General features: G+C 53.0%; 6 protein-coding genes across 6 annotated transcripts; 1 reads left to right on the plus strand and 5 right to left on the minus strand.

Moving 5' to 3' along the window:
* Positions 1–366: 366 nt before the first annotated feature.
* Positions 367–2052, minus strand: AtWU_00266 (HET domain-containing protein; the record flags this gene model as incomplete). Its single annotated transcript, XM_035495382.1, has 1 exon — positions 367–2052. The coding sequence occupies one exon, from the start codon at positions 2050–2052 to the stop codon at positions 367–369; it is 1686 nt and encodes a 561-aa protein (XP_035351275.1).
* Positions 2053–3791: 1739 nt separating this feature from the next.
* On the minus strand, positions 3792–6221 carry AtWU_00267 (uncharacterized protein; the record flags this gene model as incomplete). Its single annotated transcript, XM_035495383.1, has 2 exons — positions 3792–6089; positions 6174–6221. 2 exons carry the CDS (start codon positions 6219–6221, stop codon positions 3792–3794), a joined length of 2346 nt encoding a protein of 781 aa, XP_035351276.1.
* Positions 6222–6507: 286 nt separating this feature from the next.
* AtWU_00268 (putative erythromycin esterase) lies at positions 6508–7848 on the minus strand (the record flags this gene model as incomplete). Its single annotated transcript, XM_035495384.1, has 1 exon — positions 6508–7848. One exon carries the CDS (start codon positions 7846–7848, stop codon positions 6508–6510), a length of 1341 nt encoding a protein of 446 aa, XP_035351277.1.
* Positions 7849–8241: 393 nt separating this feature from the next.
* Positions 8242–9532, plus strand: AtWU_00269 (uncharacterized protein; the record flags this gene model as incomplete). Its single annotated transcript, XM_035495385.1, has 3 exons — positions 8242–9085; positions 9159–9416; positions 9471–9532. The coding sequence occupies 3 exons, from the start codon at positions 8242–8244 to the stop codon at positions 9530–9532; spliced, it is 1164 nt and encodes a 387-aa protein (XP_035351278.1).
* A 69-nt stretch (positions 9533–9601) lies between these two features.
* Positions 9602–10613, minus strand: AtWU_00270 (putative inositol phospholipid biosynthesis protein Scs3; the record flags this gene model as incomplete). The annotated part of the gene is made up of 2 exons (XM_035495386.1): positions 9602–9703; positions 9765–10613. The coding sequence occupies 2 exons, from the start codon at positions 10611–10613 to the stop codon at positions 9602–9604; spliced, it is 951 nt and encodes a 316-aa protein (XP_035351279.1).
* Positions 10614–10969: 356 nt separating this feature from the next.
* AtWU_00271 (beta-glucosidase) lies at positions 10970–13903 on the minus strand (the record flags this gene model as incomplete). Its single annotated transcript, XM_035495387.1, has 7 exons — positions 10970–11203; positions 11255–12113; positions 12169–13360; positions 13412–13464; positions 13519–13563; positions 13612–13754; positions 13847–13903. The coding sequence occupies 7 exons, from the start codon at positions 13901–13903 to the stop codon at positions 10970–10972; spliced, it is 2583 nt and encodes an 860-aa protein (XP_035351280.1).
* Positions 13904–16845: the final 2942 nt, after the last annotated feature.

Here is a 16845-nt window from a genome sequence, read left to right on the forward strand (position 1 = left end):
ACTTCGGTGGTTTTGGGGTTTTGGGTTTGTATTTGGTTTAAGGTTTGGTTTCTTTGTTTGTGTGGGCTGGTGGGTAGGTTGTTGGTGCTTGGTTAATTTCACATAGGTAGAGTGGTAGGTATGGATGGTGTGGTGGGTGTGATTATATAGGCTTTTGGACACATCCACCACAGTGGATTAGAGTAGTACCTTCGCAGCAGCATGAGGAAAGGAAGATGTTAGATACTTTCTTGTGTTATAGATCTAACACCCTCACAGGAGAGCTCGAAAACGGGAGACTTGCCAGCAACCTATCTCATTGTATGAGCTCGGACATTCTAGCTCGTACGTAGATCCCTCAACCAAAGTTTACCCTCTCCATATAGTCTAGACCAGAGTGAAGTTCCGATAATCAGGCGACGCAGCAATCCAGTCATGAAGCTCGACTGCACCTATAGCCACTCGCCGACTGAGTCCATCTCGGGTTTCGACGATCAATACATTGACAACGAATTTCACCATAGTCTTTTCATCTGAGCCGAGGAAGCTTCCCTCGGAATCATACCACAAGCCCCATTCGTCTGGGAAGCGATAAGTATCGCATTTCTCATACATCATTGAGAGAGCAAGTACATCCACTTTGGTACAATGATCCGTGCTGTAATCATGGTCGAGAAATTGCCAATGGAGAGGGTTAGGCCGTATCCACAAGTCTACCTCGATTTCACTGATGCTGTGCAAGATTAGATGCACGTATCCTTCGATGGCAGGGCTTGGGCACTCTTGGTCTCCACGCTTGACAATTTGAGCATGGATTGATTGTGTATGTGATAGCAATGCTCCCGGCTGATCGGCATTTTCCATGTAGAATAAGCAAGACATTCTCTCGAAATGCATCTTCCCCGAGCTACTTGCTATCCCAAGTGCTTCCTCAATAAGCTTATTAGCTGACGCCCATCTGGACATAATTAGAGCCAATAAATTTTTCCAGGTGGTGCTGATATTCAGCATGGACGGCGATGGCTTTGGAAAGCAGCCTTCCTTCCACATCAATGCGATGCCAATCCCTTCATACGATTGAGGCTCATACCATGACGGTCTCGGATTATGAGACGGGATTATGTGCACCAATTTTTTAGTCTTCGAAGATGGGATGCCCCACGCACCCAGCATGATACCGGGCACTACAAACGAGCCTCTGCCTGCGCCTGAATAAACCTCAACGGGTGTTATCACAGAAGACCACGACCAGGTTGGAAATATATCACCGGTTTCTGTACTTCTGACCTCTGGCGTTTCGAGAGCAGAGAGTCCACGGGGAGACCAGAGCATCCCCCCCAAAAATTCAGAGTATGGTAGGCCAAAGTAATGCTCCGTGCCAAATTTCGAATGCATGACGCCAGATAATGCCTTGAGAATATCCGCACTGAAGGTAAAGTCTCTAGAAGTGAAGTCCTGCACTATACGATGGTATCGTTTGTTCTTGTTGAACAATAATAACCTATATTCCTCTTTCGGCCTTCGGGCAAATCTATCTTCCTGATAACCTTGTGAGCACTCAAAATATACACCTACATTTGCAAACATCAGCATTCTTGGCGACAACATTGCCTCCTGAAATATCCAGCCGCGGGAATTCCATTTTGATTTCTTGACGAGCTTGGGATATTCTTCATCTATGATTCTTAGGCTCATCCCTGGTATCTTATAGGTCATACGGACTGCTCTTGCTTGCGAGACCCCGGGGAGACCGTGATCCATGTTGGCGCCTTCTAAATCCACTAATGTAAGGTAAGAATGGCTGTATATATCACCCATGGCATTGATCTGTGAATTTTTCACGGCAGCAGTGTCGTCTTGCACAATGCACAGTCTGTCGATCCAGAGGTACCGTATCTTCAATTCGATGCAGGCACGGATGCTATCCCTAATAGTCGCCGGTAGAGGTTGCTTAAATAGGTAGCCTTCTTCCTCCAGTGCTCGGATGTTGCTTGTTGTTGCCAATGCATAGTTGTCAGCAGTGCCACCCCACACGTAGCTCAAGGTAGCATATCTGCAGGCAGGAGGAGCCATTACTACGCATCCTCTTTTAGTGTCAATAACTCGAAACTCGCGTGGCGGTGTTTTTAGGGGCCCATTGTCGCATGAAATTTCTCCATGCCTTTGGTGATGCTTTTTGTAATGCTTTATGTCACACTGTCTTAACCATGTGTGAACGGTGCTCCAGTTCACCATCGGCTGCTGCCATATTGTTCGTTTGGCAAGAGCACAAACTACCGCTTGGGAAGAATCAAAAACCCCACCAAATGAGCCTCTTATATCATCTAACTCAACTTATCAGCCTAGCTTACGCTTAAACCAATGATAGAGTATTATACTAACCACCTGTCTGGACTTGTATGTTCACATCGATACCCTTGTACTCAAGGTCAAAATCAAGTTCCAGGCTACAATGCGACTCAGGATTGCACTCCTCTAAGCACTCTTGGACAATCATGCGACACAATACACAGCTTTCAGACCGTTGATGTACTTCCTGAAGCTCCCCGAGGTCCACCTTAAATTCGACCAACGTCCGTTTATGTCTGAGGTGGCACAGCCTGAGATGCTTGCAAACATCACAGAGAGAAATATCAGAGACATCATCGCATCTAGCGCAGGGCTCGTGGAAGTAGGAATGCCAAAGATATATAAATTTCCGGTTGTGTTGCCAATTGAAAAGATCACGACGGTACAAGTCAACCCATTCAAAACACCGACACAAGGAACATGTTCTAGCCACATCAACGCCAGGGTGGTTCGCGTCCCTATTCTTGCCCGTAATGCCTATTCGACAAGACAGACCACGCAGTAGTCTTGACATGTTCTGAAGGAACTAAGACTCCTAAGAGCGAAATTGCAACAAGCTGTAGCAGGCAGAACGACTGTAGTGTCGGTTGTGAGGAGGCTGGGGTGGAGTTTATCTCCATTTCAATAGAGTCCCCCCCTGCTGAGTTGGCAGAGCTGAAAGACAGGGATCTGCCTCAATGCATGAACCCCCACCTTTTAGGCGCCTGCGTGGGTGATCGAGCTAATCAAATCGCATCATGTGGCACTTGCGTGCTTAGTGCTGAATGGATCATCGACTCGAACGTAAGCATCGTGGATGAGCTGAAAGGTCTCCAAAGGTGCTTGATGCTATTTTGATGACTTGCTAGTCATCGTAAGTGGAGGATATTGAAGAAGGTGAAGATGTGCAAGTCTTCGAGAATTATGGAGGAGACGAGAGGAAGAAAAGAGGAAGGTGTAGTCCATTGGATCACCTGATTCAACTGTCAGATAGACTGTTTCTAGCATAGTATCCCCACCCCAATAGACATGGAATGTGTCGGTATCAGCGATGCCTTTGGACTGGCATAGCCTCTGTCTGTACCTTACTTATGCGTTGCTTCCAAGTGCCTCATATGCACGCAGTGTTATCACAACCTTCCTTTTGAAACTACTCCCACTGTTTACCACACAATCTAAGGCCAGAACAAGCTGCTGAACTAGTGGTATCATCTACTTCATCCGTGTAGTTATGAAAATAACTCATTAACAAGTAATATGATACAGTCTCAATTTCTGTATTCACCAATCAAACAAATCATGAACGCCTTGCATACGATGCATCCCAGCGCCTACAATTTCACAAGAATCAAAGTCCCGCAGACACCAAGCCAGACCACTAAATACACGGCAGCCGCCAAAGAAAAGAAGCATCACAAGAAATGTCGCAGTAAGTACCATGCGTCCAACGCTCAGAAATGCAATCATTGTAAGTTTCATTCAATTTAGCCACGGTTCTTCGGCTGCGCCAGCATGTTCAAGCGGCTGACGCTCAACACGCCCCGGTTGCGTGCGCGCACACTAGCCGGGGTGCTGATGCGTGGAGTGCTCATGCGGCTGGTCGTCGCCGATCGAAGGGGAGTGTGCGAGCGAGGCTTGGTGGGGCTGGGAGTCGCGGCTTTGATTGGGCTAGGGGCCGCAGCCTTGCGGGCACTCAGAATGGGCGCCTTGATCGGTGAGGGCGATGTCATCTTCATTCGTTTAGCACTGCGCGCGTCCGCGGTTGTGTCGACAGGCGGCACATTCTCGGTGTCGGTCTCATCCTCGAGGGCAGCGCGGTTTCTCTTCTTCTGACCGATGCCGTGAGGGACACCCGCGACCTCAGGGAGATCATTAGACTTGGTGTCTTCACCACTCTCACGGGTCCTCTTCTTGTGGCCGATTCCGTGCGGCACGCCTGCAACCTCAGGCAGAGGGTTGGCATGGACATCTGATGGGCGGACATGGCGGATGGTTGGGGTTGTCGCTTGGGCGGGAGACTTGGCGCTGACCCTGTTCTGCTCCGGAGTCAACACCGGCAGGGTGGGATAGACAACGTCGGAAATGGTCCGCGATGGACTGGCAACCGGAACCTTGGATGGAGACGGCGAGAACATAACCTCCTCATGGCGGGCCTTCACACTAGGAGTGAACTCTACGCGTTTCTTGGGCGACGGCGTCTGTGCAGGTTCCTCGGTTGTGCCTCGCGATCCGAACAGCAGGTTCGAGGTAAAGTCTGGAGCCGCTACATGGGTGCCCGCGGCAATCTTAGCAGGATCCTTGGAGAACAAAGGCTGGTGGCGGCGGAGGATCGATTTCAGGTTACCCAAAGTAGGCAAGTTACTCTTCAGCCGAGGGTTGAACTCTGTCTGAGGCGTGCGCGGCACATCGGCCGGCTTCGCGGCTGGAGACCGGACGAGCGACGGGATCATCGAAGTGCGGGGCGGCTTTGCAGTGACGGACGAAGCACGCGCCGCAGAGGACCGCGTCGGGGTCATCAACGAGCTGCGCACTGTAGATCTGGGCCGGGGTTGCACAGGCTTGGGAGGGCTGGCCGCAGTGGGACGACGCGTCGACGCATCATCGGCCTTGTCGTGCTTCACGCGTTTGTTGCTAGCAGGGGCAGCAAGGGCAGGTGAAGGACGTGCAATCTTGGATGGCGATGGCGAGTTGCGGTCCGAATCGTCCAAACGCGCCTTGGAGTTGGTTCTCTTCAATGTCTTGACCACTGGCTGGAAGCGTCCCGGGGTGGCACGGAAAGCCGACGCGTGACCAGCAATGGAGTCCATCTTCTTGAATTCGGCCATGTGCACGTCGCTGAAGCGGCTGGCCTTGCCCTTGGGCTGCACGATCTTCCGATCCGCTGCCTCGGCGCGGTTCTGGTCGGGTTCCAGGGTCATTTGGGCTTTGATCTTGGCAGCATCCTCGCGCACGGTCTCCATGAGCTTCTTCGCCTCATCACTGAGCTGCGAGTCGCAGGAGAACTTAAATTCGAACGCGGGGGTGCCGTAGTAAGGAGCGGGTGAGGCCTTGGCTTTGGTAGGGGTGTTGTCGGCGAGAGTGTCTTTGATCACTTTGCCTTCGGCGTCCTTCTTGATGGGCTTGAAGCCCAGGATCAGACCGGAGTCTGCCTGTTTGGTGGTGCTCTGGCGGACCTTGCTGGGGTGCATTTCTTGGTGGGACGGACGCACGAGGGTGCTGGAGGGGGTTCTGGTGGGTGTGCTTTTGTGGACGGGCGTGCTTCTGTGGACGGGTGTGTTCTTTTGGACTGGCGTATTTCTGTTGACAGGCGTGCCCTTAAGAGTTGGGATAGATTTCTTAGGAGTCGATAGCTTGGAAGCAAGTTCAGGTATAGCCTTGGTAGTAGGTCTCTTTTCAGTCTCAGCAGCGGCGGGTTCAGCCATAGCCTTGGGAGTAGGTTCCTTTTCAGTCTCAGCAACGGCAGGTTCAGTCGCATCCGTCTTGGACTGAGACTCAGCGATCGCCGGAGTCACCTCAGCAACAGGCTCTTTAACTTCAACCTTGGACTTTCTCTTAGACGCGGTCTCAGTCTTGGTCCTCTTCCGCGACCGCTGCACGGGGGCATCCTTAGCAGCATCAGCTGGCTCCTCGTGCTCCACGACGGGAGGCAATCTCTCCGGCTGTTTGCCGAGACGAGCCATGGTTGTGTCGATTTCGGACGTGTTCTCGGGGTTGTTGTGATTGTTCGTGTCGCAGGGAGCGTTGTTGTTAGTGACGACGGGGTCGGCAGGGGCCTCAGGCTCCTTAAGGTCGAGTCAGTGAATGTCATGCAAGGGCGCGAGCAGCCCATCGGAATGGAGGCTGAGTGGGATGGGTGGTGTGCTCACCTCGGTGGCCTGGCGGCTGCGCAGGCGGGCGGACCGTCGAACCGCCATGGTGGTGTGCAATGTATATCGGGTGACGTTGGAATTGGGTATCGAGATGTCGAAGAATTGGATTGTGTGGGGGGATGGATCATGAATTAAATGAATGCAGGGCGAAGGCGAGATTCAAGAATAAACAAACACCCGCAGGCGGTGAGCTGACGTCAGGGCTTAGCTAAGCGTGTTGTGCTGTGCATGAGCTAGTTATCACATTAACTATATCGTCCATCACCATTAATTTAAAACACTATCTACTTTTACTCCTTACAGTCCATTTTACCAATACTTACAGTCTACTCTACAATCCAAATGGATACGTCTCCTCCGTACCCATCGCCGTCCGCGGCTGCACCCGCTCCAACGGCTTGACAGCCTCGGTGCTATCAAACCAGACATACGCATCGAACTGGTTCTGCAGATCAGCCTGCGAGTAATGCGACATGCGCTCAGTGTCAGGCCGATAAATGACGCCAATAAATCTCTCCAGCCGCTGATCCTCCGCAGCCATGAGGCTCCTCAACTCTGGACTCATCCTAGTCGGCCTCAAATCCAACAAGAAGCTCTCAATTCCCGTCTGATGTGCCAACCACTCCCAACTATCCGGTCTCGACGGCTTGACCTTCATAATCTCCATATCCTCATCCCACTCATGCGCAGCCGCCACAGTTCCGGTATGTGTCCCACAGCCGATCAGCGCAACCTTATCCCGACCGAACTGCTCGCGACATAGTTGCCCGATATTAACCTCATTGCGCCGACTGCCCATACTCGTGTATCGCGCATCCCCGCAATGCGAATTATGCGCCCACACCACGGCCTTACTGCCGGGAGGCTTGTGACGAAGGATACGCCGCAGCGTATCCACCATATGTGTATCGCGCAACGTCCATGACGACGCAGAGCTATAATACATAGCCTTGTAGTATCTCTCTGCGTCACGCACTAAATACGCATTCTGCTGACTACTATGCGACTCTTCGCCATTATGCGGGTCCTCCTCCGCATACTGCAGTCGTTTTCGCAGCAGATCGCGTAACATGTCCACGACTCCCTTTTCGCAGTCCGCCAATCCGCGCAACGCCGCGAGTCCGTATGCCGTCGGATCATCCACCCACGGCTGCAAACAGCCATAGCGACGACGCGCCAGTTTTCCTGCCTCTGGGTCCAGGCGGTCGAGGTAATCTACGACGGCGCGGATGGACGCGCCCATGCTGTACAAATCGAGGCCGTAGAACCCCGCCTTCTGGTGATCAGGTAGATTGGCGTTGTGATCGCGCATCCACTCGACTAGGTCTTGCATTTCGCGATTGCGCCACATCCAGGTTGGAAATCGCTGAAAGGGCTCGTCCTTTTCATTGGTGAGATGGGCTTGGGGACCGGGGCGTTGGCGCACGTAGCGGTCGATAGCTTCAGCGTCAGGCCAGTCGGCTTCGACGGCGACGATGGTGAAGCCATGGTGCTCGATGAGACGCTTTGTGATTTCGGCGCGGGCGGCGTAGAACTCGGAGGTGCCGTGGCTGCCGTCGCCGAGGAGGACGACGCGGTAGTTGGCGAAGCTGTCGAAGTGGGAGGCGAAGTTGGGGTCGTGGATGGGGGGGAGGGGACGGGCGGCGGTGGCGAGGAGGTTTTGAAGGGACATATTCTTCTTTCTTTTGGAAAGGAATTTGAACATAGATTATACCAGGACGGTATGTATGATACTGTGGTTAGTCCATGATGGTTGTAGTTGATGAGTATCGGGATGTACGAGACGGCAGTATAATAGATGTGATTAGGGTTAGATGAGATCACCTCCCGCTCATGATGACTTCACTGCATATAGACATCAAGCATACAATAACTGAGCTCTTCTGCCGAACAAATCAATTCATGCCATGCTAGTTTCAGTATATACTCCAACTCAGACTTGACCCTAGCAACTTACCATTCTCACCCCACACCACCACTATATACACCCAACCCTACCTACACCTACATTCACATCCATACCCACCCATACTACCCTCACCACCATCCCATCTATACAACCATCATGCCCCCTCCGACCCCCACCCCCCAAACCCTCACCCTCTTCCTCCGCGCCCAAACCACCCTCTACGGCCCCTCCATAACCACCACCCCCTCCCCCAGCACCTGGACCCCACCCCCCTCCTCCGGCGGCCACCTCGGCCGGTACCTCTGGACAGACGCCATCGGCGTCCTAAACTTCCTGACCCTACACCGAATCCACCCCAATCCCCCCAGCGAAAACCACTACCTAACGCTCGCCTCGCGCCTCATCACCTCCGTGCACAACACCCTGGGCCGAGCACGCGATCCTCCCCACACACCCCTCCCCGGTGCATCCCCATCCCACCCATTAGCAGGCGGCCTACGCATCGGCAAACCCTCCGCGGCAGGCCACGACTGCGACGGCCAATACCACCATTACCTGACGCTGTGGATGTTCGCGCTGAACCGGATGAGCGTGGCGAGCGGCGAGGGGAAGTGGAATAAGCTGGCGGTGGAGTTGGGTAGGGCGATACATCCGCATTTCTTCATCAAGGGTGTGGATGGGAGGAGGTTGGATCGGATGGTGTGGAAATTGGATACGGAGTTGAGGAGGGTGCTTGTGGGGAGTGAGGGGAATTTGGACCCTGTGGATGGGTTTGTGGTTTTTAGGGTGGTTAGGGCTTATGAGTTGGCCTGTGGCGGGGATAAAGGGGTGTTGGAGGAGGAGATTGAGGATTATAGGAGGGTGATGAGACGGAAGGGGAGGCAGAGGGTTAGTGATGATTTGTTGGATTTGGGGATGGGGTTGTGGACGGCGCATCTTGTTGAGGGGGAGGAGGAGGAGTGGGCCGGGGAGTTGTTGGGGAGGGGGGTTGAGAGGGTTTGTATGTCTCTCTCTCTTTCTCTCTCTTTCTTGTTCTATTCATGGTGTGGATGGTGGTGGCTGACGATGGGTAGATGATCTGTTTGAGATTAAGCACTATCTACAGCGTGATCCGCGGTATCGGTTGGCGTTCAGGGAGTTCGGTGCCGCGATGGGGATTAAGTGTGTTGCGGAGCAGCTGGCCGAGAAGGATACTGCGGTTGATTTGAAGGTGTATGCTGATCAGATTGTGGATTTCTGGGCCCCGTATATGGCTGGGGAGGAGGAGGATGATATTGAGGATTTGAGGCCCATTACGCAGGTGATGTATGCGGCGGCGTTGATTCCGGGAGGTGAGTTTATTCCAGTTCTCTTGAAAGGTAGTGATTGGGCTGATTGGTGCGTAGCTTTCTGTCGGGGGTTCTTCGAGAACGAGCCTGTTATACCGCCAGTGCTAAATGTGTATTAAGGTAAGAAATGTATTCATCGTGTACTATACTCTACACCATCTATCATGCCGTAATCATATCATGTATACTCAAACACCCGGCAAGCCTACCACATTCCTCCACGGCAAGACCCGTCGAGGCAAGATGTAGATCGTATAAACCGTGCCGAGGGCGATCAACAGCCCCGTCAACTACAATCATCAGCATCATCGTCATCATCATCACTTCACCCCCAATCAGACAGCAACATACCTTCTCAAACCACGTATGGAACCAAATACCCGTCATCAACAACATCCACCACCCCAACCCAGCAACCGCCCAAGCAAACCTGCCAGACCAAACCCTCACAACATCCACCTCCTCACTCACCTCCTTCTCCGCCTCCCCATTCCCATTCACATTCACATTCACACCCCCCTTCCCCCAACCCTGACTCCCCCCGACCAACTCAAACACAACCAACGACGTCGCCAACACCAACAAAAACACATGTCCACTAACATCATGACCACCCCTCCACGCCCCACCGGCATGTTTACACGCCGCAGCCGTCAACAGCGTCTTAACATCCGCCGCGGCGGGCTCGTTCTCCGCCAACGGCACCGCCCGCTCACACTTCCCGCCCGTCAGCACAAAGCTGCGATCAATAATCGGCGGGCCGAAGAACCATTGCGTCGTGAGATACCACACTGTCGTGGCGAGGGCGTAGCGGAGGACGGCCTGGCCAGTGCGTCGGGCGCGGTGACTAGCGGCGAGGGTGTAGGCGGGCTGGGAGAGCAGGATAAAAGCGAGAGCAGCGGTGGTCCAGAGCCAGCCGACTTTGACGAAGTATAGATTGAAGATGTTGTCTTTGCGAGCGAAGTAGTTGACGGGGCGCGGCGGAGGAAAGGAGAGGTTGAGGTCTGACGCGATGGACGGGGCTAGGGGCTCGACGTGTGGGTGGAGGGTGCTGGAGCCGTCGTCGCGTGTGCCTTGTGCGGTGGGAGAGAGGACGGAGAAGAGTGAGCCCACGATTAGGGTCGCTGGGTAGATGAGGAGCGCTGTTATGGGTGGTTGGAAGGGTCGTATCGCTGGGGCTGGAGGGTCGGGAGAGGGCATGGTTGCTCGTGTGTTCAGGCTGGTGTAATTATGTCGTTGTCGTGGTGTTTATGTTGAATAGGAGTAGAGTGTTATAGTGATCGGCTGTTGTAGGGGCAATTGGCAATGGTTTCTGGATTAAGCGGAGGAAGAAGGCTGAAGATGAAAAGAAGAAGACTGGCGAAGTCGGCAGCGGATGACGTCGCTTGGTTTCCGCCCCAACTAGCGCCACTCTTCCTACCATGTGTCGGCATCGCTTGTTTCATCATCTACACGCTACTACGCAATACTCGTTCTACATCTACAGTGGTCTTGTTATTGGCATAAATCATTAATTCATATACCACGGCCATCATGGTATGCCATTTAAGAGCTATTTAGTGAACAGTAGGCAGAGACGCCCGGAGCGGCAGCTTCCGCGAGGAGCTTCCGACAAACACCATCTTGGGATACGACGTAATCTCCCAGTCCTGCTTCTCAACATTCCAGTTTGCAAGGTCACGGCGCGTCAGAGTCGTGCTCCACTTCGTCTCCTCCGACGGCTGCAGCGTGATGCGCTCGAATTGACGCAGCACGATCTTGGGCTCGTTGGGACCGCCAAGCGAAACATACTGCGACTGATTAGCTTTGTTCAACCTCGTTCGGACCTCATGTTTACTTACCAGTTGGGGAACTTCATCACCAGCAACCTTGCCGGTGTTCTTGATGGTCACTGACACGCGGATGAGCTCGTCGTACAGGCGAGGGTTGCCGCCAGGACCGCCACCAGCAGGCAGGATCGGTTGCGCAGAGCCATCGGTGGCTCCCTCTGGAAGATAGTCCGAGGAGTCCTGCCCGTAGCTAGCATCCCCGGAAGATGCCTCGAGATCGGTACCGTTGAGCCAGGGGTAGATGAACTTGGTAATTCTCTGCAATCCGCTGGGGTAGAGGTAATCCGACGCATTTCCAACCTCTCCGAAGGTTGGCGCTGCCTCGGTCTCACCCGAAGCAGGCTCGTATGCAGGGGCGCTCAGCACCTGCACCTCAAGGTTCGAGTAGTTGAAAGTGGTGTAGCTTAAACCATAGCCGAATTCGTAGATCGGGGTCTCGTTGCGCTTGTCAAATCCACGGTAGTCAATGAAGACGCCCTCGACGAAGTCTTCCTGAGGGGCTCCGTTGCCGTTGTTGGGCTCGGTGACCAAGTAGTCTTGGTAGGCCTCACGAGTCTTGCCCCAGGTAAAGGGCGACTTGGCACCGGGGTTGACACGGCCATAGAGGACGTCGGCAAGAGAGTTGCCAGACTCCTGACCGGGCAGACCACCCCAGAGGATAGCGGTAACATTGGGGTTGTCGTACCATTCGTTAACCAAGACTGGGCCGACAGAGTGAATGACAACAATGGTGTTGTTGCAGTTGCTAGCAGCAGCCTTGATCACATTATCGCCGTTCCTCCACAGGGTCAGGTTCCTGCGGTCACCCAGGTTTCCGTCCACATTGATGTAACCCTCGCCAGAGTCGGCGTTGACAAAGACAAGAGAGACACTAGCATGCTGTCAGCATCCATAGTACAAGAAAAAAAAATTGGAGATCTTCTTACCTGGCGGTCTTAGCAAGCGCCTCAATTTGATCGATAGCCCAGTTATCGGTGGCGGTGAATACACCATTCTTGTGCTTAAGCACCTCGTTTGAGATGGCCTGCTCGGGGGTCACCAAGTAGGGGAAGTTGGCAGTACCACTTCCCCAGCCCATCGCCAATGTTCCATTGTCGCATCCACGGTCACTGCAGCCGTTGGCACCATAAGGGTTGGAGCCCGCATCTTCTCCGATAAGCGCGACCAGGCGCTCCTTACCAGTCAAAGGCAGAGCGCCGTCGTTCTTGAGGAGCACCGTGCTGTCCGCTCCAATGCGGCGAATCAGTTCGCTGTGGTTGCGTTGCACGTTCACGTACTGGTTGACCTTCTCGTACGGTCCCTCCGACACGTAGTAGTACTTGTAGCCGTATTCATCTCTGGTCCATGAGCTGAAGTTGGGAGGAGTCCACAGACGGTCACGTCCGACCTTGTAGTAGGCGGCCATGATGCGGACAGCCATGTCATCAACACGCCATTGGGGCACCGTTCCGTTGAGCACGCTAATGGTCAAGTTTGTACCCCAGTAAGACGTACCACTGTCGTAGTCGACGTCTCCTGGCATAGACATATCCAATCCTGCCAAAGCACCACTCACACCAGCATGGTGAGCAGCCCAATCACTCATGACAAAGCCCTGGAAGCCCAGCTCGGCCTTGAGCAGCTTGTTCAGAGTGTAGCTGTTCTGGCAGCCATAACTGTTGTTGATCTGGTTGTAGGAGCACATCACAGCGCCAGCACCTGCACGGATAGCATCCGCGAAGGGCCAGAGGTACAGCTCGTGCATAGTCTTATCGTCGAGGTTCGCACTTCCACTCTCGGAAATATTAAATCCATAACCTTGGGCTTCAGGCGCCTGACGGAAATGCTCTTGCTCGTAAGCAATGTAGTGCTTAGCCGTCGCAACCACACCAGCATCTTGGATACCCTTGATGGTCTCGGCAAAGAGCACACCACTTAGGGCAGGGTCTGGGGAGAAGCCCTCCCAGTTACGACCACCGTCGGGACTTCTACCGAGAGGGCCGGCAGCTGGACCCAATTGGATATCGGCACCCTTGTCACTAAATTCCTGACCCATAGCCTTGCCGCGAAGGTATGCCAGATTCTTGTCCCAGGTTGCAGCCACGTTCATGCCGGCAGGGAAAGCAGAGTTGTAGTCGGCTGCGCCGTGTCAGTAAGAGCATCGAAGCCTAACAACAGCAGATGGCTTACAGTCGCGAACGCCCAGAGGGCTATCCTGTAAACACATTCCCGGAACTCCCAATCTGTCACCGTTAATCAATAAATGTCCCCTGTCTCGACAATATTTTCAAACCTACCGGGGAACACCGCCAGTCTGACCAACACATAGTTCCAATTCCCATCTAGAAGTTGTTAGCCGGAGCATACAGATTGCGCCATGTAAGCCCTACCCAGTTCCTGTGGTCAGATTGACCTTCTCATCCAATGTCATTTGCGAGACAATATCAACAGCGCGCTGGTATGCCTGCGCCCAGTCGCCCTGGCCATTGGCCCAAGGGGATGGGTAATACGGTGGGGAGTAGGCCAATTCATCCTATGAAATGACCATTGTCAGCGATGATGAAACAAACAAATGAATCTAATTAAGCACAATTGCAATTCTCAGGACAAAGTAACGGCACGTACAGCGCTGGCCAGCGAGACGGCAGTCAGAGCCACCGCCTCGATCAAAGTGAACCTCATGATGGCAAGGTCGCCCAAAGGGGGAGCAAAACAAACCAGGTGAGCAACCGTGCAACACCTGTCCAATGGAGAGACTGGAGGTTTAGGGAGGACAGAAACGAAAACAGCGAGAGAAAGGGGAGCTGGGCCATATTAAATAGTTTGAGCGCCACAAAGTGACCGTCCGCCACGGCATGCGAATTGAGGAACCCAACGATGATGTATGCCAGTGCAGCTGTCTCCGCAAAGCTACCCACTCATGCAATTCACAGTCCCGCATGCAGTGTCAAAGAGAGACACGCTAAGCATGGGCGATGGATGTTTGGTCCGGTATGCTGATCGACGTGGGATGTCCCGATTGGGAGACTGGGTGGAACAAGCCAGTAGACCGGCCCTGGAGGAGTCGGAAATTAGGCAAGCAAGGCACTGTCGGAGAAGCTGGAAGGAGCTCGAGCGATGATGCATTCGGGCCGGCAGAGCCATGTACAAACTCTACATCGGTTGGCAAAAGAGGTCGGAGGGTCAGGTGAGGTTGGGTTGACCGGGGTAAGGATTATTCCTAGCCTATAGACCAGCACAACATGGGGAACGGCGTCCGTGGTCGACGCTGGGACAAGTCTGGAGCCCCGCTTCCTTTGACCATTTTTAGTGCAATAGTGACCAAGCTGGAGATGGTCTTGGGTAGTGGGAAAATACGAAAAGCTGGGGAGAAAGAAGCCATTCGGGGAAGGGGATTTAGTTTAGTTCACTAGTTTGGCCAGGGGTCGCCCCGGTAATTACGTTACACAATACCTCGTCCAGTCCCTGCAGCTGTGGGTAAACCAGCATCATTACCTGCACCATCCAAGTTTACGTCAATACCACCATAGTTAACTAGTTATTAACTAACTCATAGAAGCATGATATTTTGCCTTTCTCAACTACATCCTTGTTGATGTATGTCTGATTTGGAAGGTGTATCAAATCAACTTTTACATTCTTCACTGAGACACCAGTCTAGCAGTTCATCTCCATGCAAGTCTGGCTCATTCCCGCCAACACTCGATACAGCAGGTGGAAAAGCCAAACAATACTCCATCCAGAGCGAATCCCGAGTGGCCCTGCACATTTTAGCTTCTACTTACTCGACGTGAATACCTATGGCGCATGGGGAAATTGAGCATGAAGCAGAGGGAGTTTTTCCGCTCTGTCGTCATTGGAGGAATTAGTCCTCAAAAGGTACTACTTCGTACTATGACTTACTAGCCAGAGTCCCATGGATCCGTGCCGTCAAGTCTATTGTTGGTCCGAATCCGGCTGGGCGTCTTACCGTCAGTCTTGTGTGTATCCAAGTATCCACCGTGTAATCCCGTCTTCTTCCACTCATCACCCCAGCATTCCCCGCATTTCCCTTCATCATCCCAGCAGCTTCCCAGCGGTCAGACCGATGGCACAACCAGTGTACACCATAAACCCAGTTGGTTAAACAGGTGCCTGGCGACATGTCAGACAAGCAGATACCGCCAAGCGCGGTCTCTGAGCACAACAAATGTCATCGTACCGACATGGCTCCAATGCACCTTACGTCGACCCAACGGCCTCCCGCAAGGGTCAGCCCATACCTTCCACTTTCTAAACAATGCACTCCTCCCTTGGGAATCTCTTAATTTCGGTCAACAGTAGAAGGGATGCTCCACTTTGGGAGGTGAAGGAGATGAGGTAAGCAGCTCCTTCTTCCTACAACACGGATGGGATCCCGTCGGAAGAAGAACGGGACGTCTTCACTGCTCTCGATATTCCGGGCGTCACTCTTGACTCCGATTGTCCTCGGTGTCGCCTAAACACAAATGTCGCTCATCATTTATCCAGGTTAGCGGTTAGCCTGGGGGAAGAAATTACCCCACTTTCGGCTAAGGTGCTGCTGACGGTGATGGGGCGCCACTGCAAAATAATAGTGGCTTTGTCAGACAGTCAGAGTACTCTCTGAAGATGAGAAATTGCTTGCATGACTATGGGTGGTTATCTAAGTCCTAGTCAAGACATCCACTGCTTGTACGCAGTGAGTTCTCGGACAAAGTCCGGACTGTTGATCGTCCACGCATCGCCGGTAGAGCGGACATTGCCGACCACATGGCAGTCTAATGATCTTGAACCATAACGCTTGACCGGGTTACAAGAAAGGCATCGTTTTCGTAGAATTTTCTCGGAGGGTGGCTGCTCTCGGTCAGGTGCCGCATGCGCTCATGCAGAGACAGGCCATTCGGGGTTAGTTGAAGATGTGGGGAATTTCTCCGTGGGGTACTCACTACTACTCACTAGTATGGTCTAGTACCCTGAGGATTCGGGATTCAGACTCGATGAAAGTCTTGTTTCCGTCATGGACGACAAACTAGCCCGCTCGACCTCCGATTACGGGTAGAAGTTGAGCCATTTCTTCCAATTCTTCTGCTTACCAATACGTCGTCTTCCTTTGAGATGTAACCAAAGACCCAGTTTGTTTGTGGGTACGGGATATACTAGATTGCATGATCGAAGATGAGTTCTATTCTTCGACTCTGAACTGCCGAGTACTCCGGTTGCGGCCCCCTCTGAGCCCGACGTGCATTACTATTTGCCTCTCGCTTGTTTTGCCTAATTTTCTGAGATCAATTACTGATCTCTCCAGGCGTCATCTGCCAAGATTTGGCTGGCTTTGACTCGAGCCTCCCACCCCCGCACCATCCGCGCTCCTGGTCTCACACACCCAGGATAACAAGCAACGGCATCTTTCCGCCTGACATCCTGTTTGCTGCTAGGCATGCCGATATTCGAAAATCATGTTGACGCCGAAAGCCTCGAGACGGGAAGCAAATCAGCTACATCGACCCGAAAGCCCCGAGCCTGGTATCCGATGTCTACGGGAAGTCGCATCTGTATCACTGATATAGAACAGGTTCAGGTAAAGTGTGCCGGCCACTAAAAGCTTACAAGCAGCACGACGCCCT

Source organism: Aspergillus tubingensis, assembly GCF_013340325.1.
Source record: "Aspergillus tubingensis WU-2223L DNA, scaffold_1, whole genome shotgun sequence".
Lineage (NCBI taxonomy): Eukaryota > Fungi > Ascomycota > Eurotiomycetes > Eurotiales > Aspergillaceae > Aspergillus > Aspergillus tubingensis.